The sequence below is a fragment of the Hylobates moloch genome, unplaced genomic scaffold, assembly GCF_009828535.3.
Source record: "Hylobates moloch isolate HMO894 unplaced genomic scaffold, HMol_V3 SCAFFOLD_2, whole genome shotgun sequence".
Lineage (NCBI taxonomy): Eukaryota > Metazoa > Chordata > Mammalia > Primates > Hylobatidae > Hylobates > Hylobates moloch.
Window position 1 is genome coordinate 173,267,696 of NW_026652277.1, and position 12,313 is coordinate 173,280,008.

Consider the following 12,313-nt stretch of genomic DNA (forward strand, 5'->3'; position numbering starts at 1 on the left):
TATTTTTCCTTCCAGGGCATTTTATGACATTTTCTAAAACATGGACAATCAAGAATCACTTACTTTTCCTGGTTTGTAAAGGAAATATAAATGAAAAAAAAAAAACCCTTAAGCTGCTTTATGAAAAAGGTTCCAAATTAATATTGAGTAGTAAAAAATGGTATTTAATAAATGGTACTTACATTAGCACAGTGTAAGGCTAAAGCACAAAAGACGGCAAACATTTTGAAGTTGTTTTCATCTGTTTTAGAGAAGGCACTGCCACTGATTTTGTTGACCATCTGCACCACACCTATCACGCTGCCTCGGCTGACGATGGGCATGCACAGGATGTTCCGCGTGGTGTAGCCTGTGTACAAGTCTACTTCTCTGTGGGGTGACAGAACCGAAAATAACAACAACAACAACAAAAGAAAAAGGCAGAAGAAATACAGGACACAGTCGATCATAAATCTCCCCTCAATCTTTGCAATTTACATATGCTTCTATTACATATGACTGTAATGGCACTTTTAGCTTCTACATTCAGGGACAGTAACATTCCACAGAGTTTTATTAAAACCTTTCCAAAAATATTCTAATCCGTTGGTTCTTTTGTCTCCAAGTGAGTTTTCTAGGATAATCTCTAAGAGGCTTTCAGCTCATCATTTAAAGTATCCAGCATTACTAACAGACAAAAAAACGTGGATTCAGAGGAGAAATACAATTAAATTTGGTAAAATAACATAATCCTTTGAAGTTGATCATGTTTATGAGAGATGTAACTTGCTAAACCAACTTGCAGAGTTTCCACTTTAAAAACTTAGAGCAGTGGTCAGCAAACTGCACCCAGGGGCCAAATCAGCCCTCTCCTGTTTGTAAGTAAAGTTGTATTGGAACACAGCCACACCATTCATTCACATATTGTCTGATTCTGCCATCACCCCACAAGGCTGAGCTGTGGACTTGTGACAAGGACATTAGTGCTTATAAATGCAAATATACTCACCATCTGATCCTTAATAGAAAAGGTTTGCTAACTCCTACTGTGAGGAAATGTCTTTGGAAAACAGGACTAAGTTGCATAGAAACAGCGACATAGCTAACGGGAGGTAGTTACATGAGAGTCTTCAGCGCCTGGCTTCTCTCATTTAGCATAAAGGTTTTTGAGACTCATCCATGTTGTTGCATGTCTTAGTGGTTAAGTCTTTTTTATTGCTGAGTTATACCTCTATTGAATGGACATATCGTATTTTGTTCATTCATTCCCAATTAATGGACAATATTATTTTTAATAGCCAGTTTGGGCAATTATAAATAATGCTGCTTTGAAGATTTGCATACAAGTCCTTGCAGCACCATATGTTTTCATTTTGCTTGTAGTAGTATCTAGAAGTGGAGCTGATTAGTGGACTGCACAGTAAGTGTTATGTTTAACTTTTCAAGAAACTGCAAACCTGTTTTCCCAAGCGGTTGTACCACTTTATATTCCCACCAACAATGTATGAGGGTACTCATTTCTTCACATCCTGGCCAATCTTTGCTAATGCCAATGTTTTAAAGTCACAGCCATTCAAGCTGGTCTTCAGTGAAGTCTCATGTCAATTACATTTATATTCCCCTCACTTCGAGCATTTTTCATGTGTTTAGTGATCAGTTGTATATCTCCTTTTGTGGACTGTCTGCTAAAATCATCTGCCCTTTGTATTAAATTGGGTTATCTTCTCATTGCTATGTTGAAAGAGTTTTTATGTATTAGATATAAGTATTTTGTCAGATACATGTTTTACAAATATTTTCTCCTAACCTGGTGCTTGCATTTTCATTTTCTTAATAGTCTGACTCATACATTTTTACATAAAGATTTGACATAAGGATAAGAAAGTATATTTAATTTTTAAGTACTAAATGATGAGTTTGGACTTCTGGAAAAAAATAAACTTTCAGTGTACCTTTAATTTATTGACAGTATATATTACTAGAATATTGCTATGTTTTTATATGAGTTGTGTATATTTGACATCAATTGATCAAATAACTGCATAAACTTCCTATTGCTTATGTTACTTGTCTCTTAAAGTAAACCACGAGTTGGAATTAACTAAACACTGCTGTCAAACTACTGTAAATATTACTCTCTAACAGTCACAGCACCAATCCTGAGACTTTCCATTTCTAGAGGTTTATTAAAATCAAATTACATAATTGGGTTTGCAACTCTCCAAAGAAAGTCAAAACAAAACAAAAAATCTTTATAAGCCATCCTAATATCCATCTCTAATAATACCCAATAAAAGATGCAACTTATTTAGTTACTTTGGGTCAGGTAAATTTTCCAGACCTTTTATGAATATTATCTGTGATCTTAAAACAACAGTAACAAAATTGGCATTATCACACCCATCTTAAAGATGAGGAAACTGAGGCTCAGAGAGATTAAGTAACTTATGCTAGGTCAGTTGAGAGCTAATAAATGACAGAACCGTGCTTCAAAGCTAGACCTACTCATCTCAAAAGCATGCAAATTTCTTACTGTGTTGCAGCCTTTGAGCATATGCTTTGATGGAGAATATGTTCATTACAAAACCATGTAGTATAATGGAAAAAAAAATCCCACAGTAGCTCTACAAATTAAAACTTCTGCCTATCAGTTGTTTTTATAACATTCTAAACTCCTGTATCTAGATATCATTATACATTAGTGGATTAGAATCCAACATTTTATAAATATCTGAATATATTGACTTGATAGCAGAGTTGGTTCAAAGAAGAAAACTAAGGAAGAAACAACTGAATTGGGACACGGAGAACTCAGGCTCCATGGAAGAGGTTTCAGCTGAGTGGAACATCACAGAAGAAATCAATGGAGTGTCGATGTGGGCTATTTCTTACCTGTTAAAGCGTGGGTCTGCATAGGCATCTGGAATGTTCAGGACTTCCCCTGTTCTTGCAACTTGGCCAGCAATTCCTTTCTCAATTGAAAATCTGCATATGTAAAAGAGAACGACATGCTAATTAAAATATGGATGCTGTAGAATAATTCAAAAATATTCCATTGTTAATAATATTGAAAGCATTGTTTTACTTAAATGCATGTATTAATTTTACATTTACATATTCTAAATCACCCCATAAAATATGTAAAATAAAGCAGAAAAACATTACACAGTAATAACCTGAGAACCTTAAAATATTAACTCACAAATTGAGATCAATCAACTAGCATCCTCCTGCTCTGAACAATAATAATCCCTTCTATTTGCGAAGTACCTTATAATTTACAAGATGCTTCAACGTAAATTTTTTTAGTGGATTCTGAATGAGGTGTGAACGAAGGCCTATATGGGTTCAGTAATTTGCCAACATTCATAAAATGTCAGTGGCACAAGGAAAACTGGAATGCTGGTCTATACCATTGTGCTTTATACCACACATATAACCCAACTCACAGGTTATGTGTGAGCTTGAGATATTATACAGAACTGAATTTTATGGTGTTTGCAACTCAAGCACTATATAGAAATAACACAATGTACAACTTCTAGTATTTTTACCTAATTTGTTAAATTTTAAAATAATCAAAATACAAGGATTGTCTATTTTTTATATCTAATATCAGTATTTTTCCTTTGTAAAAATATTTTCATACTTGTATTTTTCTCATTACTATACTATCATCACACATGCACTCATTTCAAAACTTCCTTAATTAAGAAAGATGTCCACAAATCACAATATCTACATTTTACATAGTTCAAAAATAATTTCCATATTATTACACAGTCAACATTATAGGAAATCACCATTATTGAAATAAAGCTAGAGGACTATCAGAAAAACTCAAAAGATAGTTCACACAAAAGAGAATCTACTTAAAACACCAAAGAGTGAACCAAACACTGTATAAAACTCATGGTTGTCTTTTTCCTGGTTTTCTTGTGCTTTGAACAACATAAACATAATGAATTAGATTGCCATAAGCAAAGGGTATCAGAATCCATTTGATGATTTATGCTTGTTTGCGTTGGTCTGAGAGCAGTCTGAACTATAACTTTTGTTCATGTTCTCTGTGGTTTGCTATGTATGGTCAGTGGAAGCCATAATTAAGAAGCCGCCCTTACATAAATGGCTGCCACTAACCAGTCATCTGAGATTTACAGTAAATCACACTCTGTTTTTCTTATGCTTATAAACACAGGCTTTAAAGTTGTTATTTTCAAAATTAAATCAATACCAGTAGTGTTAGGAAACACTCAAATCTTCAGCAAGAGAAATGACTTATCTAAGTGACTATATCCAGATGCTATACTGAGATCTAACAACAACAACAACAAAAACCAACAACAAACAGACAAAAAAGTTTTAAAGCCCAAGTACCAATACAGTGCCTATAAATCAGAGTTAAGGAATATGGAATATACAGGAAGCGCTGAGAGGCAGACAGTGGTGGGGCCCCATGGTGAGGCACACTTTGAGTTTCCTGGACACTAGTCTCCTTGTATGATAGACTGCCCAAATCAACAGCAATCCTTAATTAAGAAGACACAGTGTTTCACCAGAATGTTGTTATTACCAGACAACTTTATGGTGTTATACAGAAGATGAGTTCAACAAGACACATAAAGCAAAAGAAACGCAAATGTCTAAAATTATTTTCTCCGCTTCTGAATGTTAAGTTGATTCTTAAACGTTTTGTCAGAGTGCTCCTTCTGTCGGTTTCCAGGTGCGGTATGAGCAAGCCCCCATGCCTCCACCAACAAAATCAACTCCATTCTGTTCATTTAAGTGACAATGGTTGCCACTTAAAAAAACAAAGACTTTAGTTTCAAGATGCAACACAAGTGTGCTATATGATTGATTAAAACAACTGGTCAGTCACAGAGTGTATTTAAGTCATCAAATATACCAGATCAATTTCTACTACCGTCTGGACTGTGAGACAGGCCACAGGTTGGGAAGACATAGGGGCCGAATTGGAAAAGCACACCTTTTCTCTTGGACATGGGAAAACCTGCAGATTCCAGGTGGAGTGTACCTTTACCTACCTGGGAGCACTAGAAAGTTTTTCCAACATGATTTCCAAAAGGACCGCCTCCGGAAGACGGCATTTCCAGGAGTGACGCTAAAGCTTCCTAGGCGCGGTTTCTCTGGCACTGACTGCAATGTCATTCCCAGAAGTACTACCTTCAGGAGGCGGGTCCTGGTGGGAATGATATCACAGTATGACAAGTATTGTCAGCATACCTGTGAATAGGCACAGAAAGATGGGTAACAGAACGCCTGCACATCTACCATAAGAGGACAGGACATTCTACTTCTAGCTGTACCTTATCTCTTTGGTCTTCTTGAAGACAGGTTTTCCTTCCTTTTCCTCTCCAATATCAAAAAGGTCTGAATATAACTCCTTGTTCTTATGGTCTACCTGGAAAAGTGCACAACGATCGGCATTCACCAGGTTTTTTGCATATATCTAAAGACAAATGACAAAATAAGAGTAAGACAATGAGAAATTCAAAGAACTTGCAGGTAAACTTTATCATAAAATAAGTATTAATTTCAGCTGTCCTATAATTGGTTGGTATTAGCATTATAAGTACATAAATATACCAGTATATAAATATTATATATATATGATATAAAAGTCACTGTTACATGCTAATACTAACAGATCCCAACAGAATACACAGCGGATATGCATCCATACTGCCATGCTGGGGGGAAGCATATCAGTCGTGTATTCTGATACCAACTGACACTTCTATTTTAGTTGGTAAGCAGCTGCTGGCCTATCTTCCCAGTGCCCTTCTGCCATCCAAGAATGGATGCCTTCCAGAACTTCTCAGGCCTTCCCTGGTGCCTGGATCTGAGCCTCTGTCAGCACTACGACCAGCACTCATTCTGATTGGTTGATGTCTGTCATGCAGCAGTTGTAAAAACTATGAAATATAACCTCTAAGGAGATACATGGCTTTCATATTTGCAGTAGCTGAATTTTATGTGATGTACTGTCTAATAAAAATTTGTACAGATTAAGTGTTTACTATGTGCCAGGCACATTTATATGAATTGATTTGCCTGCTCCTTACGATAACAATATTAACTCAGGAAAATTTTTTCCCATTTTACATATTAGGAAAATTGAGGCACTGAGAAGTAACTTGTCCCATTATTACATGAATAGTAAATGGTAACAGTATTTGAACTGATACTCGCTGTTCCCATGGCCCATGCTTTTATAACAAGTATGCTTTTTCCATTTCTAAATGGAAACCATGAATTCATTTCATCACTCATTTGTTCTTCCATTTCCTTCAACAAATATTTCTTCAATGCCTAACATATCCTACTGTCCTGAGTGGGTTGGGGCTACAGCTGCATCATTAATACAGTATTTACCTCTATTGAGAATTCTGGTAACTTCAACTATCCAGATCATAGCCATGAAATTATTCCTCGGAGAAAAAGAATTCATCCTTAGAGTAAAACAGCCAAGTCTCTGCAAGAGGAACCTTGCAGCCAGGGGAAAATATAGCATCTCATATAAAATGTATAGATTTGATAAAAATAAGTCTAAGTTAGGTAACTGTCTTCATCCTATTACACTATTACACGTTTGTGCTCACTGCTACTATAGAACTGTATTTATACACCCAACAAATACTGGCCATGCCCACTACGCAGGGACTGAGTATACTGCCTGGTATCAGGACCTCTGGGCTACTTCTCACCTCCCTTAGCCTGTGAGCTATATAAACAGCAGAAACCACTTCTCTTTGCCCACAGTATTCCAAATGCCCAGAACAAGGCTGTTAGGACCAGCTAAATTTTGTGGTCCAAACCCTGCCCCCTGCCTGTTAATGTAAATAACATTTTTATTGGGACACAGCCACGTGCATTCATTTCTGTACCTTTTATGGCTGCTACAACAGCAGAGTTGAGTTGCTGCAAGAGAGTATGGCCCACAAAGCGTAACAATTTACTATCCGGCCCTTTACAAAACAAAAAGTTTGCCAACCAACCCCTGGCTTACAACATACAAGATCTCCATAACCCAAAACTCTCAATAAATATTTGAGGAAAAATGAATGACATAAAGCCTGGGCGAGAGTGATGGGGCTGAGCCGTTGGCAAATACAGAAGAATCACTCATCTAATTCACAAACCCATGAGATTTTAAATTATTAAGTAACAAGAATGATCCTGCATTATTAAACATTAAATTATACTCAGTGAAATTTGTATCTGTAGTGTTTGAGGTAATGTCAGTTGCTTAATAAATATTTTGGCATAAATACGTTAATATTTGTTTAAAATCTCGATCAAATGGACAAAGTTTCAGAAAATAAAATAAGCTTAGAAAGTGTTGAGAAATACAAATCCAACCAGAATCATAAAGATAATTCAAAAACTATCAAAAAATATTACCAAAAAAGGCACCAGCCTCAAATGGCTTTGAATATGAGTTCTTTAAAAATCTTCAACAAATTCCCGTACAATTTATACTGATCTACATTCAGAAAAGAACAATTTTTTTCCAGTTGTTTTTACAATATATGCTGTGTCACTGATACTGAGAACTGACAAAGAAACTATAAAAAAGAAAATCATAGACAGATTTACTTTTGAAACAGAAGAAAAGTTATAAATAAAAATTCAACCAAATCAAATTTAGCAATAATTAAACAAATATGACAATATTAAAAAGAGTTTATTCTGAACTGTCCAGTAGCATAAAGTCTATTACCATAATCCATAATAGCAATAAGACAAAGGAGAAAAATCTGCAAGATTATCGTCATGGTTGTCAAAAAGCATATGATGAGCCTAGGTGCAATGGCTCATGCCTGTAATCCCGGCACTTGGAGACACTGAGGTGGGCCGATCTCTTGAGCCCAGGAGTTTGAGACTAGCCTGGGCAACATGGCAGAACCCCTTCTCTACAAAAAATATAAAAATTAGTCGGGCATGGCAGCATCCATCTGAAGTCCCAGCTACTCAGGAGGCTGAGGTGGGAGGATTTCATAAGCCCAGGAGGCAAAGGCTGCAGTGAGCCATGACTGCACCACTGTATTCCAGCCTGGGTGACAGAGCAAGACCCCGTCTCAAAAACAAAAACATGTGATGCCATTCAGCAATCATTAATGATAAAAACTTTAGTAAAATGGAATAAAAGAATATATAGAAAACGTAATAACGTTTTCCTCAAAACAACAGTCCATATTATACCGAACGGTAAAATAACAGAATCGCTGCCTTAAGATATTAAAGAACAAGACAAAGGTATGTTATCACAATGATTAGCATGCTAGTAGGCAAGAAAAAGATGTGAGGTATACATATTTGAAGAGAGAAAAGTTTTTATTGTTTGAGGATAATGTTATTTCATATGTCAAAAAAATCCACTGACAATTATAGGCAGTAAGAGGGCTTCTGTGGCCGGGTGCAGGGGCTCACGCTGTAATCCCAGCACTTTGGGAGGCCAAGACCCTTGGATTGCTTGAGCTCAGGAGTTCGAGACCAGCCTGGGCAACATGGCAAAACCCTGTCTCTACTAAAAATACAAAAATTAGCTGTGCATGATGGCATGTGTCTGTTGTCCCAGCTACTTTTGGAAGGCTGAGGTAGGAGGATGGCTTGAGCCAGGGAGACAGAGGTTGCAGTGAGCGGAGATCGTGCCACTGCACTCCAGCCAGGGTGACAAAGCCAGACCCTATCTAAAAAAAGAACAAGAGGCTTCTGTTTTAAGATGAGCATTTCTAAACATATGTTTACCTTTTCACTCCCCCCAAATATTAAGGTTTAACTTTGAAATGACCCTCAGATGCTGAAAAGGAGTTAAAAATATCTAGACATGGCCGGGCGCGGTGGCTCAAGCCTGTAATCCCAGCACTTTGGGAGGCCGAGGCAGGCGGATCACGAGGTCAGGAGATCGAGACCATCCTGGCTAACACGGTGAAACCCCGTCTCTACTAAAAATACAAAAAAATTAGCCGGGCGTGGTGGCGGGCGCCTGTAGTCCCAGCTACTTGGGAGGCTGAGGCAGGAGAATGGCGTGAACCCGGGAGGCGGAGCTTGCAGTGAGCCGAGATTGCGCCACTGCACTCCAGCCTGGGGGACAGAGAAAGACTCCATCTCAAAAAAAAAAAAAAACATCTAGACACATTTTGATAATATTTATAAAGTCCAAGCATCAGAAGGTCACACACATACGCATACACACATATGCACACGTTTACCTATAAGTGGAACAACACTCTTTATAGCAACGGTAGATTTTAAATTCAGTTAAAATGTGTCTTCAAATTTCTAAGGAAAACTCACTTTAAGCTTAAATGTATTTACCAAGTCAAACTAGCATAAAGGAAAATAAAGATATTTAAGAAGGGTAAAGTACTCAGAAATGTACTATCTTTGAACTATTTTAGAAAAGGAGATGGGCTCAAGCAAAAATGAAGGAATAGATAAATAAATTCAAGGACACATGGGAAGACTCGGGGTTCAAGAAAAAGTGAGGAGCAAAGAAATCATTAAAACTATACTGAAACTGTAACACTTGTTAGTAAATGATATCTAAGAAATTACAGGCATCATCAAGAAAAATTAATTTAAGAAACATGAAATATATAAAAATATTTATATGTCTAAAACTATGTAAGGGTAGTAGGTAAGAAGAGTAAAAAAAATAAGGAAACAAATGTGCTTCATTTATTATCTTATTGGTGAAGCGAGTGATATGATATAAACACTGATTATTGATTTTGATATAAAATTTCATTTTAAACATAAGACGACAGCTGTCAGGGCTATTGCTGCCATCATGTAAAGAGAAACTGCTTGAGAATAAGGACTACAGAAAAGTAAGTTGAACTGAGAAACAGAGAAAGACGTATTCATGAAAAGATTATTTAAGCGCCCATGTCCACTAATTATATAAGCCTGAACATTCAATGGCTTTTCAGCAGTCTGAGCCAGTAAATCCTCTGTTTTATTATCTCACATTAATTTGAGTTAAGTAGTTGACGTTTTCAGATAAGAAAGGAAATATAAAGTACCTACAAATTTATAAAAATTGATTTGAAAATCTACTTGATTCCCAACCAGCAGCTGAGCCAACTGGCTGCGGGACATCTGGAAATAAGTGCAGGTATGTTTGTTGGTTACGAGTTCTCACAAGCTAAAGATGCTGCAGATCTGCGGTGCCCAGGATAACACTGTGCCAGAGCGAACTGCTCTGCCCAAATGTCAGCATCGACCCATTGAGAAGCACTGACTTAGATGAACTGATCACCTAGGAATTTAAGAATTACCCAGACTAGGCTGGGCGCGGTAGCTGACGCCTGTAATCCCAACACTTTGGGAGGCTGAGGCGGGTGGATCACAAGGTCAAGAGACTGAGACCATCCTGGCCAACATGGTGAAACCCCGTCTCTACTAAAAATACAAAAATTAAGCAGGCGTGGTGGCTCGTGCCTGTAGTCCCAGCTACTCGAGAGGCTGAGCTAGGAGAATTGCTTGAACCTGGGAGGCAGAGGTAGCAGTGAGCTGAGATCATGCCACTGTACACTGTACTCCAGCCTTGCGACAGAGCGAGACTATGTCTCAGGAAAAATAAAAAAAATTACCCAGATTTGCTTGTCTGAAAATAATAAATCTTCTAGATTGTCAAAAAGTTCCTCGAAAAAGTCTAACCTCATTCCCCACTTGTTTCCTCTCATCCAGGGTTATCTTTTCAAAACACATATCTGATCTTGCACCTCTAGCTTACAAGCCTTAATTAAAAACTCCCTCCCAGGCCTGGGTGACTTGGCCCTTCCAGGGCCTTTCTACACAGAAGCACACTGTTCCCCCATCCCCTAAAGTAGAACCCTCTTTCCTCTTTGCCTGTGTAACTTCCGCACATCCACCAGACCAAAGTCACAGTATCGGGAAAGCTTGCCACAGCCTCCCCAGCTCTGTTAGATCCCATCACGAGCTTTCAGGGCACGGTCATGCTCCTTTATAGGCCTGACTCTGACTAGTTTCACAGTTATGTTGATATTTGGCTCACGTCTGTCGCCCCACAGAGTAAAACCTCAATGAGGACAGAGGCTGTGAAGGGTTTTGCTCACCATTTGATAACTCCAGTTACTATGTATTATAGGAATATAACAGATTCCCAAGAAACATTATAGCAGAAAAAGGTGAATGAAAACTTGAAGGATCCAATGTCATAGAAGAAAATGAAAAGAGAATCAGAGATCTACCCCTAATAAGACTCTAAAGGGGTCTTAGCTGATTTATATCAAACATTAAGGGAACAAATAACACGTATATTATTTAACCCACTTTAGTCCACAGAAAAGAACGGAACATTTCTTAGCTCATTTTATAAATGTAGCATAACCCAATACCAATACTACCCAAGGACAGAAATACAGAACCATTGAGTGATCTGATGTATGAATATAGATGCAAACTTGGAAATAAATATTAACAACCAACCCAGGAACAAAGAAAACATTACAACTAAACAGCCTTTATACCAGGAATGCAGGAGTGGTTCAACGCTGAGTAATAATACAATTGTCTACTCCAATCATTTTCAAATTGCTTATAAAAATGTGATAATACCCAACACCAAATCAGATGCAAACTCACAGAAAATTAGGAATAGAAGGAAATGTTTTAAAATTGATAAATTATATCTGCTGTGGACCCAAAACAAATATACATAGCAATGAAATGTAAGAAGTACACACATCAAGGAAAATAAATATATTCTCCTATTGATACCTGTTGCTTCCATTCAACAGTGTTCATTAGGTTCCAGCTAATACATTAACAAACACAAAGAAATAGGTACTGTAAAAACTGGAAAAGAAGAACCACCAGAACCTCTACTATTGTGCATTATAAATCACTGTCTATCTTGAAAACTAAAGACTATAAACTGTAAAAATAAGTTAACTGTGGGGGACTATAATCAATACATTCAGTCAAGAAATTTTTTTAAAAAACTGAAAATAAGAAAATGTGTTTGGCTAGGAAGACACCATTTGCTGAAGATATCAATTCAAGTTTTCTCTAAATTTAAGGCAATTCCAATATAAATTATACCCCATAATGAACTGAGATTCATCACAGGAATGCAAGGTTACTTTAATATCCAAGAATCAATTGATGAAATATACACTATCAATAGAATTAAAAATAAAAACCATATGATCATCTACACTGATGCACAAAAATTATTTGACAAACCGTAACATACCTGCATGATAAGAACACTCAGTAAACTAGGAAAAAAGGGAATTTCCTCAACCTGATAAAGGCCATCTATGAAAAACCCACAAAA

At 37.1% G+C, this 12,313-nt stretch overlaps 1 protein-coding gene across 8 annotated transcripts in view; it reads right to left on the reverse strand.

Annotated features, from left to right (window-relative positions):
* The window catches only part of PDE10A (phosphodiesterase 10A), a 659,574-nt gene that overhangs the window by 81,329 nt on the left and 565,932 nt on the right, over positions 1 to 12,313 (reverse strand). For all 8 annotated transcript variants that reach the window (XM_032162216.2, XM_032162223.2, XM_032162202.2 and 5 more), the window contains 3 exons: positions 5,307 to 5,449; positions 2,872 to 2,964; positions 183 to 369 (listed from right to left, as the gene is read on the reverse strand). In XM_032162216.2, the coding sequence (XP_032018107.1) occupies positions 183 to 369; positions 2,872 to 2,964; positions 5,307 to 5,449 (423 nt within the window). The remainder of the gene's footprint in view (positions 1 to 182; positions 370 to 2,871; positions 2,965 to 5,306; positions 5,450 to 12,313) is intronic.